At 45.1% G+C, this 16,077-nt stretch overlaps 1 protein-coding gene across 2 annotated transcripts in view; it reads left to right on the forward strand.

The window, feature by feature from the left end:
* The first annotated feature begins 5,402 nt into the window (after positions 1-5,402).
* Positions 5,403-16,077, forward strand: part of NPAS3 (neuronal PAS domain protein 3) — a 581,412-nt gene continuing 570,737 nt past the window's right edge. Inside the window, exon 1 of one of the 2 annotated variants that reach the window (XM_056493937.1) lies at positions 5,403-5,713. In XM_056493937.1, coding sequence (XP_056349912.1) covers positions 5,559-5,713 — 155 coding nt within the window. In that variant the 5' untranslated portion in view covers positions 5,403-5,558. Of the gene's footprint in view, positions 5,714-9,311; positions 9,853-16,077 lie in introns of those variants that run through there. The other variant, XM_056493938.1, reaches the window with a different exon arrangement.

A 16,077-nucleotide genomic window follows, 5' to 3' on the forward strand; every position in this document is an offset into this window, starting at 1 on the left:
ACTTCTTCCACTGATGTCCTTATACATCTTTTATGATTTCGATAGTGATGCTATGCTCCCCAGGCACTTTCCTTCTATCTTACTCTATGCCTGCTTTTTTTTTTTTTTTTTTTTTAATACAGGGGGAAGGGGCTTCCTTAAACTTGCCCTTCAGTCCAAGCAAAACCTTTCAGAAAAGACATTTCCCTCCTTCCAACCATGACTGCGTGTCAAGGAATGGTGAAGATGGAAAATAGTTGAGTACTTTCACTTAAGTTGTAATGGTCTTTTTCCTGACTTCATGTTCTATTTCAAGCTTTTTCTTCTAAACAGATGAACAGCCAGTTCTTTTGGATTTAAAATTAAATTCAGAATATTTTCTTTAAACTGCACTGGTTGCTTTTACAAAGGAATGAAAACAAAATGCAGCACGTGACATCATTTGAAAGAGAAAATTATGTTATCTTATATAGTTCTAGAAATAAACTGTATTTTTTTAACTGTGGCTCTTCCCTAATGCGCACTGCTGATAAATAGTAAAAAGGAATTTTTTCCTAACTATATATTTCTCTCACATTATACATATATAAATTCCTCTGGGAATAACTTGAGCAATATAACTTGAGATAGGAGGTAGCTGATATATGTGAGGTATTAATATGAAAAATATTTTCACTGCTTGTATGTTATAAAGCTCTTGGAATATTACAGACAACAAAAGTATAGGTCAGTTAAAGAATTTCCTTATCCCTGTTTTGCCTATAATTTTTTTTCCTGCAGGTCCATTTTCTCTTGTTTTCTTCTTATCCGTTATTTTCATTTTCCTTCTCATCTTTCATTCTCTATTATACAGGGCACCTTTTGAGGAGCTTTTTCTGCTTCCCACTGACAACACATACTGGCAGCAGCAACCGAAGCATCAGCCAGTGAACACTTGTAGAGATGGTGAGTTGTAAAATAATAAATCGAATATTTAATACTTAGACAGAAGATGTGGACTTTATCTACACTTAATGGGTGGGGAGGCTGATTACTCATTCATAGCTACACCACTTGTGAATGATGAGGTCACCCCTATCTCAGGAAGATAAATGCCATATCCTGTTATGACATATTCCTTTTATATAAAATTAGTTCAATTTTCTCACTAGTGAGGAATCAGTATAACTAAAAAAAAAAAAAATCACTTCAAGATAAAGGCATTTTTCGACTGTAATTCATTATATATCCTATTTTCATTTTATTTCTGTTCTGTTTTGTTCTATCTTATCCTGTTCTATGTATACTATTTTACTCTCTCCCTAAATGATATCTGACTAAAGTGAAGCAAAAATTAGATGATACAATGAAGCTTTGTAGCATTCTCTCTCATACCTGTCAGAGGCTGCTTCCAACAGCAGATAATGAAAATTCAAAGTCAAACCATTTAACTTTAAGTAAATGGAAATGAATTTCCAGAGAAGAGATATTTTTTTTCACCTGTGAAAGGAACAGTAGTACACTGACAATGCGAATAAAGATATAATATATAATTGTGATAGAGAGGTATATGAAAGGCATAAATATTAAATGTTATTGTATTACATATTGTCATGTGTTTTTAATTTTTATTTTTGCTATGTTTTTGCCTGAGAGGAAGGTCTACTGCACATAGTTAGAAACAGCAGTACTCCATTAAAATATTTCTTTGCTTAATCAATACTAAAGCAACTTGCAGAATATCTTGCAATAGTATATGGAATTGAGACAAAACTATGTCACTCAAACACCAGAAGCTGTCAATAATTTGACCAAAATGAGATATAAAGTAAATTAAAAATATTGGGGTTTATTCTCATCTCATCTATGCTACCATACTGCAGTAAATTAAGTTAAATCCATTATGGTATGCTGTAGCACTGGTGAAATATGTGGCAAATTGGGTCCACACTATTTAATATGGCACAGAGTATAAACTTGATGATGGATATTTTCATCGGTGCATAAAAGAAGTTTCAGAAATTCCTACTGGATTTTACCATTGTGATTAATTTGGGGGGGGGGAGGAAAGATATAAACAATCAAAATGAACTTTTCTTCAAATATGAGGTAATGTTTTTTATTTGGCACATTTTAAGATCTACGGCAATGAAAATGCTACAATATTCTAGACATTCACAAACCTACCTTTGAATCCTGCTTGTCTTCTGACATACAAAACTATCTGTCAATACTTCCAGTGACTCAGTGGGTCTACTTGCACAAGCAAAGTTATCAAGACTGAACTTTTAGCTACATTAACACTTAAGATATCAATCAATACTCATAAAAATCTTATTAAATATCGAGAGATCTTGGTTCTGCCTACACGGATGAAAAGCAATGACTTTCAAGACTAAGCTGAAGCAAGCCTGGCTAAAGACAGGCTCTCCATCCTGGCTGTCTGTTTGAAATGTGAAAATCTGCTTAGAGTTGCCACTGTGGAGCAAAGAGTGACAATCAATGGATGGGGACTTCGACATGATTACATCCACTCTACTGCCTGGCCATACATTGACAGACAAAACTACTGTAATGGAGTGATCATTTGGAAAATGGCTACTGCCCACATTTAAATTCCTTTCAGTGTTATTCCATAGCCAATTAGAGTGGTAGCCCAGCCTATATTCATGCCAGTCTTGTACTATAATGTAAGAAAAAGGAAAGGAGCAGCTCAGAAGTCTTTAATTATTCCTCCAGCCATTTATTGACCTGCTCTCTAAAGGCCATATAGGGGCCTTCATCTGCATGCAAAATTCCTATTGACATCACTGGGAGGGCCACAGGCAGATGGAGAGTACTTTGTAAACCTTACATTTTAAATTTGTTGTAGGAGAAAGGCACAGAATTTGCAGTCCTTTAAAAAAGTGAGCAGCTTTATCTAATATTGGTCTTTAAACATGGAGTTTGAATAACAGTTTTCCTAGTAATAACAACCCCCCTCTTCTCTGCAAGCTATCTAACCTACACGTTTCTGTAAAGTCTTCATATTTAACACTCAAACAATTGATGTCCCTATAGTATAAACAGGATAGATAATGAATATAAGTGGGATAGAAAATTAATCCTACTTGCGAGGAAAGAGAGTCATAATTCACTTAGGCTTCTCAGCTCTTACGTTATGAGGTCTTCAGCTAACTCATGGGATCCATTCCACATCCCACAGATGCTCATTATGAATTCTTTTTATGTGCAACATGTGGGGACTAACCAGTTTCATATCTCCTGGTATTAGCTGCAATCCAAAGCATTTTGTATTAAAACAGAATGCAAACACAGATGCTATTTAATACAAAGGATTTGAACGCAGTCTCTGTTTTAACATAAAGTTGGTGTGTCTTAATTTGCTTTGAAACAGCAATGGAAAGAAAAGTCAAGATAAGAGGATGTTTTTGTATTCTTGGCTTTGAAGCCAAGCATTTTCTCCAAAGGGCACACAGTTGCAGGGAGAAGGGGAGACTGGCCCAGGTGACCGCTTTGATTCATGGAAGCAAAGGTTACAACGCCTTTGGAGCGAGGGGCAGCCTGGGACCTCTGCCCACTTCTGAGATGCTGCCACAGCCTTTTCAACACTACACATATTCTGGAGTGCTACTACCTGTGCTCTGTCCCATGCAGCCCCTCTCGGAGTGAGCCTCGGTTTCCTCACAATCGAGTTAGCAGCACGGCTGCTGTTTGTGTAAGGTGCACTAAGGCAGCGTGTTACTTTCTGTCCTGCCTGCCCACTCACTGGGCTGGAGAAGAGTCCAGCTCTCCACAAGCACCACGCTTTTAGCTCCAGCCGTCAGCAGCTCGGGGCTCCAGGTCCGTGGCTTCAGAGGCGCCCCCAGAAGCGAGGCGATCTGGCGGGACCCTTCTGCAGGAGGGAGTTTTCCTGCCGTTCCCCTGCCGCCTGTGACTGGGCACAGCCGCTCTGCTCCCTCCGGGACGGGATCCTCGCCGGCCGCTGCGGGGGGAGGGAGCAGCACCGGCCGAGCACCACGGCGAGGAGGGCTCGGCTCTCCACCCGCTCTCAGCCGGGTGTCCCCTCCGCCCACCCCAGGGCCGAAGCAAGGCGAGGCAGCCACCTGGGCACAACCGGGGCGGCTCCGCGGCCGATCCCGCGCCAACGCCCAACTTTCCGCGCCTCCCTCCCGCGCAGCGCCGCGGCCCGGGGACCGGTGCGATGGCCCGGGGGGGACCCGGTGCGATGGCCCGGCGGACCGGGGGCGATGGCCTGGGGACCCGGTGCGATGGCCCGGCGGACCCGGTGCGATGGCCCGGCGGACCGGGGGCGATGGCCCGGGGGGGCCCGGTGCGATGGCCCAGCGGACCGGTGTCATGGCCCGGCGGACCGGGGGCGATGGCCTGGGGACCCGGTGCGGTGGCCCGGGGACCCGGTGCGGTGGCCCGGGATGACCGGGGGCGATGGCCCGGCGGACCGGGGCGATGGGGGAGCCGCGCAGCGCCGCGCCCGGGGATGAGCGCTGGGCGGAGGTGGGCGAGGGCAGAGCCGCAGCCCCGGGAGGCACAAAGGCGCCGCCAGGCCGGGCCCCTCCGCCCGCTGGCGGTGCAGGGAGCTCTGCGAGCGGCTCCGCGCAGCGCTCCGTCCTATAATTGATATGTTGAGGCAGCAGCAGGGATCAGTGCGTGCACAGACAGCGCACACCTTACAAGTTTGACTCGCAATAACATTGCTGCACACTAGGAGGGGAGGAGAGTCAGCTCCCTAGAATAAGGAACAAACTCTGCCTTTGCACAAAAGCGGCGCATTTCCTCGCTTGTGAAAACCGTCCCTTCACAGAGAGAAAGAAAAGAGACGGAGGGGGGCTGCGGGGTGCCTCTAGGAGAGCAAAAGCAAGTTACCAAGAGCGAGAACTTGCGCTGCAACAATCCTCCACTCTTCCTCTTCTCCTCAGGACTCTGGGAGCAGGGATATTCCTTCCCTTCTCCCCCGCCTTCCCACCCCCCCGACCCCCCCGCACAGTTGGCGCTAGCCCAGACTGTGGTCAGCCGCCTTTATTATTACTTCATTGAGACAGAGAAATCCTCTAAGACTTGCATTTTGGGTGGAGGGTGGGGGGGTGGAGAGACGAGAAGGAGGAGGGAAAAAAGGCAACATTTGCTGCTCATCATTTTCACTGCACCGCTAAAGTAATTGCGCCCCCCTCTCTCCTCCCCGTCCTTCCTCAGCTTGGATTTTTCTCCTATATCTACAGCTCCAGTAGTATTAGACATACCTTTTTTTTTTCTTTTTTTCTTTTTTTTTTTTTTTTTTTTTAATTTTTTTTTTTTTTTTTTGGTGGGGGGGGTAGCTCTGATATTCCACTTTGCTTCCCAAATCTTCACGCGTTGCATGTTTGCAATTCGGTAAATTCCCCCCCCCTCCCTTTACCCCTAGCCCCCCCAAACTCCTCAATCTCAGCCCAGCCGCTCACATCAAAGCGCCCGTCCTCACTCACAGTGGCCGCCACTCACTAATGGGATTGCAGTGTGCCTGGCTCTGCTGCTGCAGCCGCCGGAGGGAGAGTCGCTGCTGCTGCACCTCTTCGCCGACACTCGCCGGGTGCTGAGCCGCGGGGATGATCAGGATCTTCCCGGATTTCAGCGTGCAGGTGACGGCGGCGGCCGGCGGGGCGGCCGGGGGGGTGCCGGCGGCGCCGGGCATGGGGCGAGCCGGCGCCGCGGCCAACGGCAACCCGCAAAACGTCCAGGGCATCACCTCCTACCAACAACGGTGAGCACCGGCTGCCAGAGCGTGTGCGGCTCTCCTTGAGGCTCCCTCACTTGCTTTTTCTTTGTGCTTTTGTGTTTCTTTGTTTTCGTTTTTTTTTTTTTTTTTTTTTTTTTTTTGATCTCTCTTTTCTGTTGTTGGTGGTGGGGGGGAGAGCTTGGTTGGAGGGGAGGGTGGGTTTTGTTTTCTTTTTTCTTTTTTCTTTTTGTTTAATACAGCATCTTTTAAAATGCACTGAGAAGTAAACACAATCTCCTAGTTTTGTCTTGGATGAGCTGTAAAATAACAATAGATAAAAAAAAAAAAAAGGAAAAAAAAAAAAAGTGAGACCCCGGCATCTTAGCTCGGCTGCTGCAAAGTTTGGGATCCCGTCCGCTCATCCTTCCTAAAGAGGAATTTCTCAATGTCAATGCCTTGTGCAAATCCCAGTGTGTGGCAGCCAGGGGGATAATTGATCATGGTATGCTGATTGATAATTTTCTTTCAAGCAAGAATGAGAACAATTTTCACTTGGGGTTGCACACTTGCAATTCCACATTGTAGTTTTAACAGTTTTAGCATGTCACCTGTTACTACAGGGAAATATAGCCGAAACCCTAAGTGTACTCAGCACTGTTATTTTTTTCATCTTAAATGCATTCTAATGCAAATGCAGGAAATTCACAGAGAGCGCCTTTAGGAAGCAAAGTGTAGAAAGTTGGCAGTAAGTCATAATGAAGTTTAAAGTCGTTCCCCATTTGTCCTAACAATTAATTGATATATGCTGATACTAACATGAAGCCTAATTAATTACCTGACATTTCTTTATGTTTCTAAACCTGAAGTCTGAATCTGTTAGCTTGCTTTATATACCCGAAGCCGAATCTTGAAAAAAAAAGTAGATAACAACAGATCTGAAATCAGAACAAAACGTTCACATTTCTCTAAATGCAATAAAAAGGGCACTGTCCCGAGTATCTTGCTTTCCACTATTTCATTACATTAAATACCGAGAAAAACGCTGCATAATCTCAAATGTCCAAACTAAACATCCCTATGATGTAAAAGAAAATAAAAGTTTCAGAATAATATTTCAAACTTAATTGGTTTAGGAGCCAGATTTAGGTAACTGACCGTTGCCTGCTCTGTCGTTCAGCAACTTTTGTGTTGCTTCCCATAGTTTTGATGCCTGTGATAGGAAACGTTTGATGGTAACTTTTGTAGGCTTTATCAAATGAGAGTTAATAGGGAGCTGATACTCCTGAAATAAGCTCTGATGATATCTAAGGACGTTCTTAGCTAAGAAACATTTGAAACTAAGCAGGAGTCTTGTTTTTGCTCAAGTAAACACACCTATCCTTCATATACTAAAAAAAAAAAAAAAAAAAAAAAAAAATTAAAAAAAACTTGAATGTGAGACTTATAAAGAATGGATTAAAGTTTATTTCTTTTTATGGTTTCTGTATTATTTTTGTCACTTATAAAATATTTAAATTACAATGGAAACTGACGGACACTTTAACGAGGAAGTACAGGCAGCAATCACAATAGTTTAGTCTGTGAAGTGGGGAAGTCAAGGGTCAGAAATGTCAGATTGGCTTTTAGACAAATGAAAGAGACCTCTGGAGACTTTAAGTTAAACAGAATTATGTAGACAAGGCAGCATACAATTTTTTTAGTACTTCGCGTTTAATAGTTTGGTTCTATCAGTCTGTAATCAGGAAGAAGTTATAAAAGCAATACTTCTCTGACAAACTACTAACACTTCTAATCCAAATAGTGCTTAATAGATATTCAAGTACTTTTACTATCAGGAATCCAGACCAGCCTGGATGTCTCGCACACTAACCTACAAGGGGAAACATTTATGCGCTTCTTCCAAATTTTCACTATATATTATGGATGAAACAGCGTGCTTTCAGTCGAACGATTTTTCTCCCTGCTTTCTCAAACGACATCTCCTTACTCTGTTACCACAGCGGAGGAGACACCTGTTAACTTTTTTTTTTTTTTTTTTTTTTTTCATTTCGGAGGCGAGGAGACCGGACTGCCGGCCGGGAGCGGCATCTGCTGCTCTGCAGGCAGCCCCCCCTGCAGCCCGCGGTGCCCCTCGCTCCGCGCCCCGGGAGCGCGCCCGTGTCCCAGCCCGGGCCACCCTCCCACCCGTGTCCCAGCCCGGGCCATCCTCCCGCCCGTGTCCCCAGCCCGGGCCATCCTCCCACCCGTGTCCCCAGCCCGGGCCATCCTCCCACCCGTGTCCCAGCCCGGGCCACCCTCCCACCCGTGTCCCAGCCCGGGCCATCCTCCCGCCCGTGTCCCCAGCCCGGGCCATCCTCCCACCCGTGTCCCAGCCCGGGCCACCCTCCCGCCCGTGTCCCCAGCCCGGGCCATCCTCCCGCCCGTGTCCCCAGCCCGGGCCATCCTCCCACCCGTGTCCCAGCCCGGGCCACCCTCCCACCCGTGTCCCAGCCCGGGCCATCCTCCCACCCGTGTCCCCAGCCCGGGCCATCCTCCCGCCCGTGTCCCCAGCCCGGGCCACCCGTGCCAAGTTACGCCGGCCCGGTTGCCTCCTGCGGGAAGAAATCCTTCGGCCCCCGGTGCGCGGAGGGCGCCCCGCAGCCAAACTTCCAGCTGCTTTGCTAACTTCTTCCCCTTGGCTCTGCCCTGCGGTTCGCACACGCTCTTGGCCCCCAGTCTCTTCCCCTCCCCCCAAAAAAACTTTTGGAATAGTCGCGGAAACGTTTCTGGTGGATAAGTGCGGCCGACCTTCGGGGCTTGCCCCTTTACCCGAGGAAGCCCATTGGATTTTCCCAGGGACCAGGATCAGGCCCGGGCAGCTGTCCTTCCAAGGGAGCAGCAGAACGGCCACAAAGTTACCTTGGAGATGAAAAGCTTTTAGCGAACGAGTGATTTCTTCTATAGGGGCTAGCAGCGCTCGGGTTTTCGCGGTGTCCTGGAAGGAACGATTAAGTAAGCGGTTTCTTTTCCCCGCTCCTCTACTCCGTGATTAGTTTCATAATCTCCAATAAAACCGCGTGAAGTGCTACACGCTTTGCCAACAAAGCGGGTCATCCCTCTAAGTTCACATTTCCAGCATCACCCCTTTCTATCTCGCTAGCGCCCGATGCCCGCTCTCAGGGCGTGCGGGCGCGTTCCCGGAGCTGGCGGGGGATGCGCGGGTTTCCCCCGGCCCGGCCCGTCCGGGCTGGCTCCGCGCACACCCGCGTACGGCCCGCGGGCCCCAGGGCCCCCGCATCCCCCGGCCCGCGGCTCCCACCAGAGCCCGTCCTCCACCGTGGAAGCCCACGGGTGACACGCTGCCCGTGCCCGGCGTGATCCCGCCGCGCTTCTGCGCCCGCGGAGTTGAACAGCGAGTCCCTGGCTCCCTCTGCTCCTCTTCCCTGCTGGAGCCCAGACTCCAGAGGAAGAAAGTGTGCGAAACTGCAACTGAGTGGCGTTGTTGCGCCGGCAGCAGAGGCTGTGTCCCCTGCACGCAGAGCGGGAGAGGAGCTGGGAAAGCAGCTGGAAAATGCCCAGAAATACTTTCACAGCGGTCAAGCCTGGAGATCCCTGACACCCCTCCTTCCCTCCCCCGCCCCCGCCCCGCCAGCCCGATGGCCCGGCACCCCGCGTAGCCCGGCCCGCGGGCGCGGGGGTGTGTGTGCGGGTGTGCGAGAGTGCGTGTGCGTGCGTGTGTGTGTGAGTGTGTGTGTGCGTGTGCCGCACCTGCCGGGCGATGCCAGCGGCCGGGCTGCCCGCCGGGGCTGCGCCGCCGCTCGCTCTCCCCGCCGCCGCCGCCGGCCGCCGCCGCTGCCTGCGCTGGGCATGTCTCTGGGGCCGGCGGGGCCCCGGCTCCCTCCGCTCCTCGGCTTATGGACGGCGGCAGCGGCAGCAGCAGCGCTAGCAAGCAAGCGAGCGACAACCTGCACCAGGACTGCGCGGAGGAGTGGGAGCCCGCGATGCTTTGGCCTCAGTACTTTTCCTTAGCCTGTCTGGCTAACCGGGGCCATTGCTGCCGCCGCTGCTGCTGCTAGACACACAACACACACCAACATCAGGAGGGGGAAAAGTAAGGGAGAGAGGAGAAAAAAAAAAAAAAAAAATCCCAGGAAGATGGCGCCCACCAAGCCAAGCTTTCAGCAGGATCCTTCCAGGCGAGAACGGTAACACTTTCTCTTTATTGAACCTGCAGCAGCAGCAGCAGCAGCAGCAGCCGCCGCAGCAGCGCCGGGCCGGGCCGAGCCGCCGGCGCCGGGGGCCGGGGCTGCTGCCATGCCGGGGTGGGGGGACCTGCCGCCGGCACCGCTGCTCGCACAGCCGGGCGCCCTGAGTTCCTCCTAGTGCGCACCGCCAGCCGCACACACTCACACTCACACTCACACTCACTCACACACTCACTCACACGCACGCAGTCAGAACCAGCCGCGCAGCAGCGGCCCCGCTCCGGTGGCCGCAGCGCCGCGGCAGCCGGTGCCGGTGCTCGGCGGGCGCGTTGTGCAGCGGGTGTGTGTGTGTGTGTGTGCGCCTCTGTGTGTGTGTGTGCGTGCCGGTGTGCGCGGCCGCGGGAGGCCCCGGGGCGCCGCGCCAGGCCCGCGTTCGGCGGAGGGGCGGCCCCGCGGCGCGGTTCAGGCGCGGCTAGGCCGGAGCGGTGCCCGGGCCGCCCCCGGCCCTGCCCCGCCGCGCCCGCGCCCCCCGGGCGGGCAGAGCGCGGCGCGGGCGGGAGGCGGCGCGGGCCGCGCACGGAGGCGGGGGTGACCGCGCTGCCCCCCCCGGCTCCCGGCCCGCCGCCTGCCCCACGCACTTTTGTTGGGAGAGAGTGCTTGTGATTAATGTGCTCTGCTGGTGACACGAATTGCCCGTAGCGGATTTGTTCTAGTAAAGTGAATCTTTCTAGAAGTGACTGGTAGGAGACAAGAGTACAAGTTCATGTGATGTTACTTTGTGATTCTTACAAAAGTATTCAAAGCTCCGTTGCTACAGTGCGACGAGATATATGCCCGAAGAAGAGCGGCCAGAGGGTTTGGGGTGGGCTCTTTCCCTCCCGCCCCCTTTAGCGTTACAAGTGAACTTGAGTGCGAGGGGTGAGGAAGGTTCCTGGTTAGTTGGAAAAATGGAAATTAACATTTAGACAGCCTTTAAAAGTAGCTGGATCGTGTGTTACTCGGTGTATATTTCACAGCACAAATGAGTCTGAAAAATATTTAAACAAAAGTACTTTAGCCTTAATTTCATACTTGCGTGTTTTAGAATGATCAGCGTTTCTAGTACAACTTCAAACCCCACCGATTTCGTTTAAGTGGCTGTGCCATTTTTCCTAAGAAAGCAAGCTGTCCAGTATAAAAAAATCATACATCTCATATCCACCACTGAAGTGTTAGTGTGCTTGTCTTAGATGCATTAGTGTTAACTGTTGCACTTTGGCAAGGGTGTATTGATATAGCAAAATTAGGAGATACATGTAATGAGAAAACACTGCATCCTTAGATGTCAATGACTTAACTACAGATTTTCATTTTCAACTATAAACATTTAAAAAAAAAAAAAATCTTCATTCCAGTGGCTTCAAAGGTGTTTCTACTGTGTTAATAACACTTAAAGCAGCAGGTTTTTCTCCTGCAGAGTTCTTTGTTGGAAAAACAATTCATATGAATAAGTCCTGTCCCCCCCCAACAAACAATTCTGCTTTCTTCTTTCTGAGAATGTTACTATATTAGTGCTAAGTGTATTTGCCAGGATAGCTTCAGTAATCTCTCCAGCAGAAGCATATTTGTGTGCCATTTTGGGAATTTCTCTGAGATATGAATCTTGAAGATAGAATTAATTTCTAGGGGAAACTTCATAGCCTGTGCATGAGTGCTTTCTTTATCACCTGTCTCCATTTGGCATTCGGAGAAGGTAAATCAAAGTGCGCGATTTGTTATTCTGCTCCACTTGAGAGCTGAACTAAATAACACTTGGTCTGAAATTCTGATTGAAGTTGTAGGAGGATATACTGTATTTAATTTAATGCCCTTTAATAGCATCTTCTTGTTCAGCTCTGATGCTGTCATTTTAAAGGTTGGATCGGAGTAGTTTTTCCCTATAGGGAGTGGGAGGTGTAATCATTTCAGGGGAAAAAGGCAGTCTAAATTCCTAGAACACTAATAGCCACAAACTTGGCCTAGTGGCCAAGAAGTTGTTTTTTGCCCTTAGGTTTCACTTTGTTGTCACTCTGTGCAGTGCTCTGGATAGTTTAGTTATAAGTATTGCATGTAGAAGTTGATGACATTTTTTGTAGCAAAAATAACGGTAGTCTGTTTATTTCTTGAAAATTTTGGAGAAAATGGATCAGTCCTGCAATGAACAGATAGTGATGTACATTTCATTACAAGTTGTGTAATGTGCTCGTGAAGTCTTGCGTGTAACTGTTTTAACTGTCTTTGTACACAACCTTTCATCTGTGTGAACCAAGATATTGGAAATACAGGAGCTCATCACTTACTGAAGGGGTTTTGCTGTCTCTTAGCTACTACTCCTGCAAAATAGTTATCAAGTATCCTCTAAATTAACTTTGTGTACATTGTTTTTAATCTTCACTACTGCAAGCGTTTAGGTAGATGGTGTTACATTTTTTCAAGCAAAAAATGTGCTTACAAAACAGATGTAAAAAGTAGTAGACTCTGATGTAGCCAGGCACTTGAATAGTTTTGAAACTTTTTTCATCTGTTTAGGTTCTTAAAAGGATATATGAAAAGTTACTATGTTACATTTGTTTGATTTTCTTTTAAACGGTGAGTGTTAGCAAATTTTACAGTTACAGCACAGTTTAGTTTTTTTCAAGTGTGTGGATATACACCCAAGAAAGTGAAATAGACAGAAGTGTCATGCATATGATATGTCAGCATTGATTTGTATAGCATATCATAATAGTAGAGTGCTATTGGTTTAAAGAGAAAGAGAAAAAACCTTTATTTTGGCACTTTTTCTAGAGCATGAGCTTAAACATAGCAGTGATAAATGATGATATGCATTGTCTAACACTTGCTTTTATATAAATAGCTCCAGAAGATTGCTTAAATGATAATCGAAAATATGAAATAGGGTGGCCTTCATATCACAAGGCCAAGGGTCTACAAATGGAAAAACTGAAATAATGAAATATTTCCAAGGCAACAGACTGTCAACAAGAACAGTAATGCATGGGCATATCATAGAGCTACCAGAGAGGATATTAGATCTTATAGCTCTAGAGCCAGGAGTTATAATGACCTTTATTAAATAGAGCCCTCCCACATTACAACAATCTTTCTGATTTCTGATTTATGGATTAGTAGTCATACTACTCGTCATAATTTGAAACATTCTCCCACCATATTTGATTTGCTGCATTTTTCTCCACTGGAATCATACATTATTTAGAGCTTACATGAGAGTATTGATCAACAAAACTTATATTAGTTATTTTCAGTAACTAATGGGATTCTGAATAACAAGGTTTTTTCTGCAGCACCATTTTTACATTCTTTACAGCACAACTGTTTTTTCTTACAAACTATATCCAGTTAGCTTGTTTTCTAACAATTCAATGGCACTATATTCTAATACTGTATTATAAGTAAGTTACAAATAATTAGAGGATTTTGTTAACAGATTAATACAACACCTGGAGCCATAGGTATTTTTAAGAGGATCTATTGTCAGTACCCATCTCTTTTTATGAGCTTCTCACTTGAATTTCAGAGTCTAATACACTGGCAATTTCAAACCACATTTGTTTGAAACTTGGCACACAAGTTGCCAGCCCAGATGGGAATTTTACTGCAAGAGTGATGTAAAACAGTTGTTGAAAATTGACATTCTAGGTGTTAGTTTCATCACCATACTTCCTAAAAAATAATGAGTGTTTACAATTTTTTTTTTGCTTCATAAAATGATTGTTTTAGTAATACCCTCTTTATTGGAAAATGTATTCTAAGATAAGAATTTTGAATAAATGATACTGATCATTAAAATGAACTGTTACCATTTTATTAACATTTTTTGAATGATTCTTCTCTCTCCGAGGTCAGTAGAATGAAGCCATTTAACCAACGTGGCAGAAGTTCATTTGTTAGCAATTAAGTAACTGTTTACTGTTATGAAACCATTTCCTGAAATCTCATCTCGTCTCTTCTCATGTGAATAAACCTTACGTTCATTTATTCCATCGGATCAATTTTATATTATTATCAGCAGTAGCTCTTGCAGGTGTAAAAGCACCTCATCTTGTGTTTTCAGCATAGTCATGTCAGCATAGTCGTAGCATATTTTAAAATTAATCAAACAAACTTGTTCTGCAGGATGTCACCCTGGAAATTTGTTTATATATTTCTAATATAGGATATTTTTAAGGTACATAGCAAAGACTGCATTTTCACTCCAGTCATTTCTTTGGTTTGTTTGCTTTGCTTAATGTTTGGCTTTTTTTTTTTTTTTTTTTTTTTTTTTTTTTTTTTTTTTTAAAGAAACTGCCAAAGATTTATGGCTATGAGAGGAAATGTTTTGAAAATACATTTCAAGAGAATTATGTTTTTTCAGAAGAGGGAATTTCTTTCTATGCAATATTTATAAGGCTACTGTATGTTATCTTTAACATACAAAATCCCATTAGTGCGAATGAGGTGTGCGACTTTTTGTTTAATGGGACTTTGCATAACAAGGATAATTTGTAATAATATTGTATTTTTCTGCATAAGAAGATGTGCCATAGTAAGAATATAATAGTTGCTGCCATGTCTTATATGACTGGAGCATTGTTCTGTGACTAGCTCGAGCAGTGGTTTTGCAATACACAAAGTCCTAGTCAAATGAATAGGACCCTTGTGCCATTCATTTGGACAGGACTTTGAGTAGTACAAATATTCGTTAATTTTGTATGCCACAGAAGTATATTACACAGGACAAAGAAGGTACAGTAAGGGTAGGATAGTATTTGTGTCTCTAACTTGGCAGTACTGGACCCTGTCTTCGGGAGAATATTGAGTTCAAGTTGTACCTTAATCTTTAGAAAAGTCCCAAATGAAATTATGTACACAATTAAAGTACACTACAGAGAATCACAAGCAAGGATAAAAGTATTTTTAACATATAATTTAATAGATGTGAATTTTTTTTCTCAGAGAGATCACAATGACAAATATACTTAGTGAGAGGAGGAGTAGTGAACTTTGCCTCTGTGTGTTATTGTAAAATGTGAAAGGCTCGAGACTGTCAAGTAAAAATGGAGTGATTCTCAAGGAGATCCTGATCTCAGCCTGCTGCAGCTAGATACTGAGAGTTGTGCCAGCCCTTACCAGCACTCTGCATGCAGGCAAGAGCCAGGCACATTAAAGAACAAGTGATACATGAGAAAGAATTTGAAACGGATTACTGGAAGCAGAGTTTTGAAGATTTTCTTACAGGCTGTTTTCCTAGCCTTTCTTGTATGTTGCATTTTGGACTTTCTGTCATGTTATGTCATTTGTCTGTTCTGGGGAACTTCTCATTGATGTCATCCAATGTCTGAAGAGGACTTTAGTATTAATACTGAGTATTTCTGTGGATATGTTTCTTTATTTGGCTTAGCATGCTTCGGAAGGTCTGAAAACGCTGTTCTACATGTTTTACTGATGAGATAGTTACACACAAAAGATTTTTGAGAGCTAGCAGAAGTGGCAAAAGATGTCAATGTTAGCATTAGGAATAAAATTCCAGCCCCCATTTTGACTGTGTATTCAAAGATTACACTGCCTTCATTAGAGGGATTTACATTTCTTTTACAGGCAAAACCTCCACTGAAATAAAGTGCTTTCAGAGAATGGCTTGATTGCAATTTAAAATTAGCTGTTAGCTTGATATATAATAGAAGTTCAACACTTATGTTAAATAATTTAAGTGGAAAAGTACTGTTCCATTACCTGCAGGCATGTTAGGTTTACATATGTATATAGTGAACTTTGAGGATATAGTCTGAATAATATGTATGTACGTAATCTATGATAATGTCCCAGGGGCTTGGATTTTCTGAAGAGCCTATTGGATTTAGGCATTCAACACATACTACATTTTAGTGAAATATAGGCACCTAAATCCTATAAGCTCCTTTTAAAATACTTGCCTGGGTATTTTGTCTCCAACAGAAATTTAGGACAGGCTTTTAAAACATTACATTGTTTTAAACTGAATTTTATTGTATAATGAATACTCTTTGAACAGTCATTTTGGATTAAATCCTAAGGGGTTAGAGTTTTGCTGAAATTTAGGCACAGAACTGTACATTTATATATCAGAATTCTATATTTACATATTAGAATGTGGGGTGGGGGTGGTGGATTTTCTTTTCCTCTTGCCTAAATGTCATGTTTGAAAGTCATGTGCAAATTCACATTTAC

This window comes from Oenanthe melanoleuca, chromosome 5 (assembly GCF_029582105.1).
Source record: "Oenanthe melanoleuca isolate GR-GAL-2019-014 chromosome 5, OMel1.0, whole genome shotgun sequence".
Taxonomy (NCBI): domain Eukaryota; kingdom Metazoa; phylum Chordata; class Aves; order Passeriformes; family Muscicapidae; genus Oenanthe; species Oenanthe melanoleuca.